This window comes from Euprymna scolopes, chromosome 8 (assembly GCF_053919585.1).
Source record: "Euprymna scolopes isolate OS-2025 chromosome 8, ASM5391958v1, whole genome shotgun sequence".
In the NCBI taxonomy this organism is placed as follows: domain Eukaryota; kingdom Metazoa; phylum Mollusca; class Cephalopoda; order Sepiida; family Sepiolidae; genus Euprymna; species Euprymna scolopes.
Genome location: NC_136489.1, coordinates 1,531,170 through 1,544,025, shown reverse-complemented (window position 1 = coordinate 1,544,025; position 12,856 = coordinate 1,531,170). Strand labels below are relative to the sequence as shown.

The following is a 12,856-nucleotide window of genomic DNA, read 5'->3' as shown; positions in this document are numbered from 1 at the left end:
CAAACCATGTCATTAACAAATCATATGTCATTAAGAAACCATATGTCATTAACAAATCATAGTTGTTGGGAAATATCTTTGTGACAAGACCTATCACTGTACTCGTCCCCACAACGATTGGTTAAGATACAAATCTGTCGAGAAGAAGACCGTCGGCATATTTGATTATTTGTTGTCCTACGCTGCTACATATCCACGGTTTGTAGCCAATTCTGTTACTGACGAAGGCGCAAAAGTGTCGATACAAGTCCCATTCCATATTAGCGATGTGCCGTTTGAAAATGGAAACACTCTCAGGCCATTGAGCCGTGTGCTATACCCTCTGTTTTGAGGATCAATAGGACACCATGTCGAGTCATAAAACATCGTTTACAGCATTGTGTCTGCGAAGATTTCCCATGCTCCTTTTGCATGAAACTATGTGGTGTCTATAAACATTGTGGTGTTCAATTATCAATGATCGTCAGTCTGCTAAGAGTTATCTTCCTTGCACTATATTTTCTAAAAGATCTGACATCCATTATTCTATAGGGTAAACATTTAGAGTTATCGGCTCTTAGTTTCTTTTGATCATTGTAAATTCCTATAGAGATGCCTACGTTCTTATGTCTCTGCCCCAATATCAAAGCGATCGCCTCGTGCATGTGTTAAGGAAAAATATCTGTGTTTTTATTGAATTTGTCTGAAGTATCAAATCTATTTAAAGGAAGACATGTTTTCATTTGATTGGTCCTTGACTTCATAATTAACCATCACAAATCGCAGTGGCACCTGTGGGTGTTGCACGCTCTTGTATCCCATTTAAACTATTTGTCATTTGCAAAAACAACCGAAATATCGGCCAATGATAAAATCTAAATTTTTATAAAACTTTAGAAGTTTTTCAGACAATATTTGTGAAAGTTTCTATTGTATTGTCTAGGATAACAACACTCGTCATGCTGATGACGATGATAATAAAGATATTAAGTTGATTAAAGTATTAATGATTAAATCCATTTTAGAATACATCAGGTCAACTCAGTGACGACTGCTATGCTATGAAATACACGGTTTGTTAAGAGTAAACTAGAAATGGGTATAATGTATATTCATAACTGAGTTATAAGTTTTTTATAATATAAGAGTAGTGGTTGATGGACAGAAATCAGAAGCTCACAATATTAATGCTGGAGTCCCTGAGGAGTCCCTCCTGGGCCCAACTTTCTTCCTAATCTACATCAATGATTGCCCAAACCACGTTTTAAGATCATTTGTAGACATTTATGCTGACCACACTACCATCTACGGCAACATTTCAAAGGTCGCAAACGACCATGTTCTCTCTGATTCTCTCTCCTCTGATCTTAATCACGTGGTGCCATGGGGAAAGGGGTGGCTGGTTAATTTTCATGAATCTAAAATCAAGTTTCTATCTTTACATCATTTTTTTTTTTTTTTTTTACATGGAGGTCACCACTAATCAAGGCCCGAAAGCCACTCGGGGATAAGGGTTATTGCGTGCACAGTAATCAATGAGATAGTATCGTAGTAATCATTAATATTGGATATTTGATAGGGTGTCTTACTTAAGAAAGCCGACACAACGGGACTGTGGGAATTTTTTAAAACTCGATCAAAAGAAAATGAAATGAATCGTATCCGTTTGCGAATCTGAGACAATATAATCTAGGAAGTATGAGAAAACTTCTCCCAGAATCTAACCGACGCGAGAACCCCAACGTAAAAGCCTTTCATAGACATACATAAATGGGTGCATTCATTTTGCCTTTTATATATTAGATGTATGTATTTGCTGACAACATGCTAGGTTAGTTAAAATATAAAAATAAGTTGGCCCCTAGAGCGCTACTGAAACATCTCTCCTACCTCTGCTACTGCCTAGGGTTTAGAAGTACCATCTCAGATCTCCCTTGTAAGAGAGAAGTTAAATTATTAAAAAAAAAATTGTTTATAATCGAAGTGGGATGGGAAGTCGCCACAAAGACTATTAATAAGGAGAGCCATTTCCTTCATGGAGTGAACTTAAATATGAGCTTCCTTCTTCTAATCCAACCCCTAAAAACATCTCAGGAAGAAATCAGGCTACTGCTGTAGACTAGCTTGAACTATCACTGATAATTTTTGCATTTCATAAACTTACTTTGATTATTATCCATAGTGCTTGAAAAATGTGTGATTAGGACAACAAACGAAATCCTCCTCTCTGAGACAGATGGCGATACACTGAATGTAAGCAATTGGCAGTACAATCTGGCGGTATCTGGCATTTACTCAGATACTGAACTAATACGTTCAAGGCGTGTTTAAATCAATTTCCACTTTATTTATGCCATTATATTCATTTATTTACAAGTGAACGAATTAGTTCAACCAGGTCATAAAGAGTTAATGATGATGCAACGTACTGTTGTATAACCACATGCTGTTATTTATTTATTTCCTATTATAGGAGGGTGTTACACAAGGTCGAAAGGTGGTAAGAGTTAAGCCCTTTAAAAATTGCTTGTCTAGTTCTATCAGAATTCCCCTAGTCACTTCAGGCAATAAGTAACACACTTACTCAATTCAAAAGACTGGGAGGGTGGACCTCTTAGGACTAACCAGAATGAATGCCTAAGCCCACCAGATAAAACGTTACAGTTTCTGCTAGACTGAGTATTGCAATTAGAATCTCGATGCATGCATCAGTGATCAGAGCGAACTCTACTCTTTGAAGAAATGGAAAGGAAAACAATCATATAATTACCAAACAGTTGACAGGGTCTGAATTTTCCCATTTTTTTACAGGAGGAATCTTTCTGTCCACATGTACAGAAAGTATCCTTTTTAACGAGGTAATTTTCCTCAGTGCAGATTCCGGTAAAAAGACTCTCTTTGGCAGGAACTCTAAAAAAGCAAAACAAGAATTGACACATGTACAACAAATGGTATTTAGTTTTATCATATACATAAAATAATTTTGCACTAGTAGGACTACACTCTGCTAAACGAATGTATACATAAGTTCATATATATACAGGGTGTAATGATAAAATTGTCTCTCAAGAAAAGACGAAATGATTCCATTTCCATTCGATCAAAGTCTGTTTTCTTTTTTTGTTGCAAACTATCTACGAGCTGGCCAGTTGTGTACAAACTCCAAGAGCGATAGGAGCCTTCTATCATGTCTAAAAGTGACACAATGTTCAACGAGCGAGATTGGAGATGCATCGCTGTACAACTCATGCTCTCTACTGATCCAAGTTATGACAACAGGACCATTACCAGCACCCTCAAAATGCAAATCCGGATGGTTCAACCCTTGAGGGCACAACTCAACGAAAGTTATGGTCTTTGGTGTGGTTTCGATTGAGGGCTACATCATGCCACCTCACATTTTCGAAGTCGGCTTGAAAGTGTACACCAAAGTGTACCTGGATGTACTTAAGAGTGTGGTGATCGCCTGGTGCAAACAGGTGGTCACCGGAAGACCCAGGGTGTGACAGCAGGACTCGTCACCGGCCCACAAGTCCAAAGAGACCCAGGCTTGGCTCCAGAAGGAGTGCTATGACTTTGCACCCTTCTTTCACTGCCCCCCTCTTTCTCCGACCTGGATCCACTGGACTACTTTGTTTGGTCATACATCAAGAAAATCACCAACATGATCCCCCACAGTCAGCCTGATCAACACCATTCGCCGAGTATTCGCGCCAAGCTCCCACCGGCACTTGTGAAAAAGGCATGCTCCCAGTTCTGGACCCATATCGAGGCGCTGATTGAGGCTAAAGGCGGCTACATTGAATAGATCTCTGCTCTACTACATAATCAAGATACCTGAATTGATTTTTTCAATAGATTTTTTAAAAATAAAGCACTGGTGTTCTTTTCTTTAAGGCAACACTTCTATGGTTCCACTCTGTACTCTCGTAGTAACAAAACAAAGGCAAGTTAATATACATAGGCGTCTACACACGCGGCGATAGTTACAACAAACATTTATTTTTTGCACGAAAAACAATTCTTTCACTCAGAACTATTTCTTAAGATTCTCTGGACGTTTAGGAACTTTTTCTTCTTTTATTCTCCCATCGTCTTAGGAATTTGTGAAATAAAATTAATTTTGTATGCATTATTTCTTTTATTATTTTTTGTCTGCAAACTTTTGATAATCTTCATTGCGTTTTGATAGTGACTTATCTCTTGTTCAGATTATAACACATGAATAGTAACCTTTTTATTGTTTTATATTTTGTTATTGCTAAAAACGGCTCTATATTTTTCAGCAACATTATACGGACGGGTAAAAAGATAAAACTAAAGTGGTTTCTAGAGCACTTCTAAATCTACTGATTCTAGAAAGTCCCATTAGGATTTAGCACACGCCGTCTGGGGAGTTTTAAGATAGGTATCGCCATCTCCACAAAAACTCACCAAAAATGACCAATCTGACTTATAATTATTTAATTTCTTTTATCTTACCTCCATTGCAAAACAGCATTTCGTGATTTTGCTTCGTCATTTTGAAACGTTGGCGTCAAGTTATCGTCATCTAATGAACCGCAAAAACCTTAAAGATAAACAAAACATGTATTCAATAAGTTTTATCAGACAAATGTTTTATTTAACAAATAATACGTGACTTAAATCCTCCCCCTCCTCATCATCATCATCGCCGTTATCGTAATCATTATTACATTGTAGGCATCATCACGCTATTATCATCAGCATCGTCATCATATTTATAATCATACTTGTTGTCATCGTTTTTATCATCATCTTTGTTGTTGTTATTGTCATCACCATCATTTCACATCCGTAAACTTAATTAAAATTTTGTCTCCAATAATTTTATTCCAAGCTTTTCTGTCTAAACATATGCCTTCAAGTCTGTTTAGTGTTTTATTAAAACTATAACCACCATGTAATTGATACAAAAGGAATGAATAGTAATATTACTAAATATTATTAACTGTTGTTAATTAAACAAAACTATAACTAAACGAGATAATTCCTCGTGATTGACATGTCTTTAAAATCACGTGACGGAATTAGACATGCCGCGATTAACTGGGCCTACACAAACGCACACACACACACATATATATATATATATATATATATATATATATATATATATATATATATATATAATAAATAACTTGAAATTTTTTGTATGGTAAAAACTGATGAATAATATTGCAACTAGTGTAAATTCTTGGAAGCAAACTAATGCAATGATTGAAATAGATTAATTAACTTACAAAAAACACGAAAGAGTTTTCTAATAAAGAACTAGGAACAGAATTCAAAGTATAATTGCACGTCAGCAAGAAATTAATAACAAAATACAGTACAGTATATAATACACGGGTATATAATCCAATAAGATTATAAATAAGATCGCAAGGTGGGGCAAATACTAGATCCCGGAAAAACATTGTATTCCACATCATAACCTGAAAAAAACCGTCTCCAAGGGCCACCACATCCCAGAGTTTTACTATATTTGAAACAACCAATAGTAAGTAAAACTGCTGAAAATGAAAAGGAAACGTATGTGGGCTTGAGTAAGGAGTACTTAAGACTTTAAAAAACTGTCACTCTTTTTAAAAGTGAGTCCTCAATTGCAACTTGTGATATTTTGTGAAGATGCCAGTAGCCAAGCGACTATGGCAGAAGTTTGCTTTCATACCAAGAGTATGTTATGACTGACAAGTATTCGTTTGGCAAGTTGAGTCTCTTACTACATCTGTGTCAGAGAAGCAGTTGCATTAGTTGAATATGATAAAGACAACCAATTGAGCATTTTAATTCAAACATCGAAAATTTCAATAAGGTAAACATCAATTGATTCAGAGATCATTTCTAAGACTTTCCACAATAGACCATGAAAAGTATTATTCAGCTAACAATAGATTTGTATAAACATTTCTACAAAGTATAGTTATCTATAGATTAGAGTTCTTATTCAAGGGAGATAATTTTACAATGAGAAGTAATTTATTATTCGAGTCTGATTCAATGTTATAAATCCAAACATATTACCTTTACTTTTCTTGTAATCATTTAATGTTGGATAAAACCAAAGATTCAAAAACTTTCTATTGCCAGCCTGTATAGATAAAATTCCTCCATTAGGAAAAGAAACCTGGAAAAGAGAAAATAATCCGGTTATATCATATTTTATTGTAAAGAAAATAAAGTGGTCCATTGCTCAGTTTTTGTTCTGTTGTGGGGGGGGGGAGATGTGTATATATTCCTGTGTATATATATTCTTGTGTCTGTGGTATCTATATCATTATAACATGACCGTGATCATTTGTCTTTATGGGTGCACATGTGTTTATACAGTTGGGCGTGTGTGCGTGTCACATATATGGAGATCTTAACACACAACTTTTTCTCCTTCTTTGGTTGGTGCCCCCTCGTGTCAAGTCATGCATGCTCCCCCAAAATCGACTTAATATTATTGTTTGGAAAAAGTTTATTCCGCATTTTTCCTCGGTGACAGGGCCTTTGCACCGCTGAATCGATTCAGATCTCTTTATTTTCTGTTTTCTCATCTTGAATGAAGATTCTCTCATTCTGACTAAAGAAGTCTGTGACTGCAATTCCTCTGACTAACTGACTGCGATGAACTAATTAGAAACGCAGGTATGTCATCTATTTATTTTATTTTATGTGTGTGTGGGGGGGGGGTGTAACACCCTGTTAACCAGTTCACACTCAAAATGCACTGATCTGCCTCGAGACCCCTGCCAGCATGGAGGTGCAAGACGTCTGTGAATCGAAGTCAATAAGTTTGAAACTTGTCAGTCTTAACCTTTTGACCTCTCTGCACTTAAATTAAACACAAACAAATTGATTCAAGCCAGTACCGCGTTAACCATGTTATTGACACACACTACTTTTACACAGAGCTACCTTTGTTTACCATAGCATTGCTTTTGTCATGGATATCATTTTGAAACTGTAGTTAAGAAATAATTGGTTACAAGAAATACGAATAGAAATTGTGCAATTGTTTCACGACTCATTATCTCCTTATCATCGCATAAACAAAAATATCATTTTATGCGTAAAACTATCAATTGTTAAAATTATAATTCTTAAAGTAAAACTACCAAATGTTCAAAATATCATTGTATAAGTAAAACTATCAATTGTTAAAATTATAATTCTTAAAGTAACACTATCAAATGTTAAAAATATAATTTTATAAGTAAAACTATCAAATGTTAAAATTATAATTTTAAAAGTAAAACGATAAAATTTCAAAATATCATTGTAAAAGTAAAACTATCAAATGTTAAAAATATTATTTTATGAGTAAAACTTTCAAATGTTAAAAATATCATTTTAAAAGTAAAAGTATCAATTGTTAAAAATATCATTTTAAAAGTAAAAGTATCAATTGTTAAAAATATCATTTTATGAGTAAAACTATAAAATTTTAAAAATATCATTTTAAAAGTAAAAGTATAACATTTTAAAAATATCATTTTAAAAGGAAAACTATAACATTTTAAAAATATCATTTTAAAAGTAAAACTATCAAATGTTAAAAAATAAAGGACGTTTATCTTATTTAACAAAGAAAAGTTTTCACAGAAGATGAAAATGAAATAAATGTGAGACATTAAAGTGCAAGAAAAATAAATATTCTCATTGTGTAAGTAATACCTCGTAACTTCTTCCTTCATCATCTGATGTAATCTGGAAACCATCTTCCCATTCACCTGACTGATAAAGTTTAACTGTCAATGGCCAGATATCATCTTCCGGCAGGTCAATTCCACATTTGTCAATCAAAATTACATCATCAGAAGATTTCACTGCCACTCCACAGTTGCATACCACATATTTATTACATTTTCGGTAATAGGTGTTGATCTGAAATATTAACAATAGACAAAATAAAATTATAAAATCGACCAAAGCTGATCATAATTGTATAGGTAAAAGAGTCAATGAACATGAGGTTTATTAAAAAAAAAAAAAAATGAACGAAACGAGAAAAATGTGTAAAAAAATAATTCGTCATATGACACAGTTTTTCTAACATTAAAAATATTTGAATGCTAATTTTCTAACATTAATAATATTTGAAGTCTAATTTTCTAACATTAATAATATTTGAATGCTAATTTTCTAACATTAAAAATATTTGAATGCTAATTTAACATTAATGATATTTGAATGCTAATCTTCTAACATTAAAAATATGTGAATGCTAATTTTCTAACATTAATAATATTTGAATGCTAATTTTCTAACATTAAATGATATTTGAATGCTAATTTTCTAACATTAAATGATATTTGAATGCTAATTTTCTAACATCAAATGATATTTGAATGCTAATCTTCTAACATTAATAATATTTGAATGCTAATTTTCTTCACTTGTATCTTATCGGACTTGAAGATCTTTCTGATGAACTCGGAATTCTGTACGGAATTTCGAATGAAACCCTTTGTTTAAATTCACAAAGGTAGCATTGTTTCATTCCCTCTATCAGTCACGGGTGAGTAGATATCTTACGTAATTCGTAATTGTATCCTTAGTATCGTTTGCACTGAGGATTTTACCTTCAAACTCCAGAAAAGTGTAATTCAAAAATTAATTTTTACTGAGCACTTTATCCATTATATCACAGGTCCGTACAGATTCCTAGGTTTAATAGAAAGGCTCCCGAGTTTGACAAGGTATATCTGAAGAAAGTCGAAGGCTGTATCGACTGAAAAGTAGTGAAAATAATAGTTAAGATTTAGTTCGACTGGCACAAAAAATACAAATTATCAATCCTCATCTCACATTCAGCAACATAATATCTTTTATTACATATTTTATCAAATGTCAAAACATTTTTGCCTACCAAATTCTCTGTCAGTTTTTGGTCTACAGACATGAAATTTAATATCTAGGGTATTCAAACCCATACTATACTTTATATTTGGGCGTTAGCTAAGGAAAATGGGTGCAAAAGTGTGAAAATTACAACCTGGCAATGCTGGGAGGCCTGCTAGCATATATATATAGTAGTTTGTCTGTCTGACTGTTCTACCTTTTCTCAGAAACTACTGATCGATCTGACTGAAAGTTTGTATGCACCGTTGTTAAAATAAGGTGCATCAAACTAAGTATTATGGTACCCGTTCGATGTACAGTGAAGGATTAATAGGAATTACTCATCATAATATCTCATTTACTCTAGAAGTTTTCTCCAAAACTATTGGACCGATCTAGCTGAAAGTTTGTAGGGATCTTTGCTGTAAGATACAGGGAACTAAATATTATAGGATCAGTTCGATGTGCAGTTAAAGATTAATAGGGGTTAGTATTTAATGCAAAAATGTGCACAAATTTTACCATATTGAATCATCCATTTGGCACAAAAAATTCAATCTAAATCAACGAACTAAAACTTTTGCTCTTATTTTGTATATTTTCTCAATAATCGATCACTCTGCTGGGGTTTAATCCTACTAACCATACATAGATGAGTGAATGTGTGTATATACACACACTCGTATAATATCATAATCTTTTCAGTAAATAGTAACAATTTTTTATACCTATAACACTAGTGTTTCATGCTTACACATCAGTGCATAAAGTGATAATTACTGCTGGCCGGGAGATTCAAATTCAGTCAACTAAAACCAACCTCGTCTTTGTAGGAGATTGTTATTTCTCTCGATTATCAGGAATTAACTTTTAAATGGAAATTAATTGAGATATTTATGAAGCCGTGTAAAGGAGCTTGCCATAATCAATGGCGATGAGAGCAAAGAGGAAACTCAGAATAACGTATGTGCGCAAATGACTGCTTTTTTATCAATTCATTAAATCAGGCTCAACTCTAATCTTCTTAGAGAAGCTTTATAACTAACTAGCTGATCGCCCAGCGTTGCTCGGCCGTACAATATACTTAAACATGAGATTTTATTTTATGCAGATTGCATATGTATCAATCCTCTATTGATTATTATATATTTCGAGGAAACATTTGCCCAGTGGACTAATTTGCATAAAAATAAAAAATAATAATGATAATGTCGTTCATCAAATTCCATCTGTGTTTGTGTACAGTATCACGTCAGCTGATATTTGGGCTTGACGATGACTGTTTTTGAAAAGTCACTTCTGATAATTCTTAGTTTTAAAACATGCAAACGAAAAAATGATTTGCGGCGATTTTAAATGCTACTTTTTCTTTTATCGTAAATTGAACCGATTAATAAAAATTAAAATAAGATAGTGAGGTACACCCGTTCTGGAACAGGGGATTATTCAATCTGTAATCAAATGCTTCTACTTCTGACAATCTTTTTTTTATTTTTAGAAGAAATGATTGCTGAGATTTTATTTCCCTTGGCCGGTGTAACGTAAAATGTTCCCTTGTAAAAATTATTATTTTTTATATTATCTATAAGAAAGAAAGACTATTTTTAAGATCGGAATTTTCCGATTTTCGAAAAGGATTTGCTAAGATTATATTTTCCTTGGCTTGATTTTTTCGATTTTCGAAAAGGAAGATTATATTTTCCTTGGCTTGAATTTTTCGATTTTCGATACTTATCAGATGAATTTCTGTACTAAACATATTTAAGAACACTGCCATACATATAAATTACTTTTGTGTGAAATTTGCAAAAGATAGGCTCAGTTGTTCCGAAACCTAAGAGAAAGGAACTCTCTCTCTCTCACACACACACACACACACACACACACACACACACACACACACAAAGTGACTTTTATATAATAATAGAAATATTTTTCAATAAATATTAATAATTATTTTTATAACTACAGATACTAGTGTTTCATGCTTACGCAATTATCAGTGTAGGGATATGATAATTAGTGCTACTTTGAAGATATAAACCCAGTCAACAAAGCCAACCTTGGCTTTGCAGACTAGTGTTTTTCCTCTTGGCCACCGGGAATAAAAAATCTTAACTTTCTCACGGTCACCGTTGTTGGCGATTTTCTAAGAACAGACAAATTTTTTAATGGGATTTCCCATCTCACTAGGAAATCATGTTGTTCTATATATTTTTTAAGACTTACATATGAATAACCATGTAAAATCAAAAATGTCATTCAAGCCTTGTAACAGTTGATTACTTTTGTAGGGTAGACAATTCATGCACCTGCGTGATAAGATACCGATCCTTATAAATGTTTTTTTTTTTTTAAATGACTATTTTGACTGCGATTAAGAGATTAGTAACGATGGTTGTAACTGTTCAGTAACTGATTATTTAAGAGGACGGATCAGCAAGAATTGCTTACATTGGACTTAAAAACGAATATGTTGTAGTCAGCCGGAAAGCAGTCCCATAGCATTGTGTTCCACACACGGGCTCTGACAGCATAGATACAGCACTCTCCCTCGATACTAGCATACAAGTACATGTATTTGGTAACTTCAATATCCACCACAGTAATTGGCTTAAATTCTCTACCTACACAGGCAGCTGGTAGCATAATACATAGCTTCTCTATATCTCATTCCCTATCACATAGAGTTACATTTTCGACACATTTCCTAGATCAGCAAGAACAACATGCCTCACTTCTAGAGTTATTTCTGACCACAGTTCCTGATGATTGTGTGACAAATGCCCATAGTAATCACGCTGTGAAAATGGTAGAAATCGTCCTTAATTCTCGACCCAAAACTAAAGACTATTGCTCAAAAGGTATTATAAGAAGGCTGATTGAGAAGCCATCAGGAATCTCATAAGAGATGTCCCATGGGAAAATATCTTTTTTCTTCTTGCTGAACAGTGCGCAAATTAAACCACTGAATGGTTCAAAACGGCAATTGAACCACATGTTCCCATGTGGGAATTCTGTAGCAAACCACACTTTCTCCAATGGTTTACTTTTACTTGTGCAGCTGCCATTGCTCAAAGGCAGCATGCATACCGTAGATTTAACCAACAGAAGTCCAGTACAAACAGGCAAAAGTATATAGAAGCTAGAAGTAATAGTAAGATAGAAATAGTGACAGAAAACGCATCAAAGCACAGAAAAATTAGGAACCCGTGATGTTTGGAAAATCTACAGTAGTGTAGCAAATAATCAGCGATCAACAATTCCTCCGCTACCCAACAATCATGAGATTGTTTGCTCGGCACCTAAGAAAACTAACATGTTTGCCAGTCGGTTTGCCTCAAACTCCATATTGGACTCAGCGCTACTCCCTCGCTGATTTTCTTTTGCGGACAGATGCCACACTAGATGACCTTAAATTACCCCATCTCAGGTGCATGATATCATAAAAAAACCTAGAAACCTCAAAATCATGTGAACTCGATCTCATCCTGGCTATGCTATTAAAAAATGCTTTGCTGAGAGTGCTCTGGTCCTTTCGAAACTTTTCAACAGATGCCTTAACGAATCTTGCTCTCCTTACTGCTGGAAAACTGCATTTGTAGTACCAGTTTACAAGAATTCTGGGGAAAGAACTGACCCAGTAAATTATCGCCCCATTAGCCTCCTTCCACTCTTTGCTAAAATATTTTAGTCCATAATTAATCAAGCTCTAGTTCATCACCTTACAGATGCTAAACTTCTGACTGACTAACAATTTGGATTTAGGCAAGCCCGTTCTACTGCAGATATCCTAACTGTAATCTCTGAACGTATATACCATGCACTGGACAAAGCAGGGGAGGGTAGAGTGGTTGCTCCCGATATATCTAAGGCTTTCGACAGGTATTGCATGATGGTCTTTTCAGGAAAATTAGATCATAAGGTATCACTGAACGAATACTTAACATAATTAAATCCTTCTTAAATAAGAGAAGTATCCAAGTTGTCCTTGACAATATGATATAAATGCGTATGTACCTTA

The 12,856-nt window shown here is 34.2% G+C and overlaps 1 protein-coding gene across 1 annotated transcript in view; it reads right to left on the bottom strand.

The window, feature by feature from the left end:
- LOC145284083 (uncharacterized) overlaps window positions 1-12,856 on the bottom strand; it is a 361,761-nt gene that overhangs the window by 231,713 nt on the left and 117,192 nt on the right. Inside the window, exons 10-13 of the mRNA XM_080133150.1 lie at window positions 7,666-7,875; window positions 6,028-6,130; window positions 4,462-4,549; window positions 2,750-2,889 (exon numbers count right to left, since the gene is read on the bottom strand). Of these exons, the coding sequence (XP_079989276.1) occupies window positions 2,750-2,889; window positions 4,462-4,549; window positions 6,028-6,130; window positions 7,666-7,875 (541 nt within the window). The remainder of the gene's footprint in view (window positions 1-2,749; window positions 2,890-4,461; window positions 4,550-6,027; window positions 6,131-7,665; window positions 7,876-12,856) is intronic.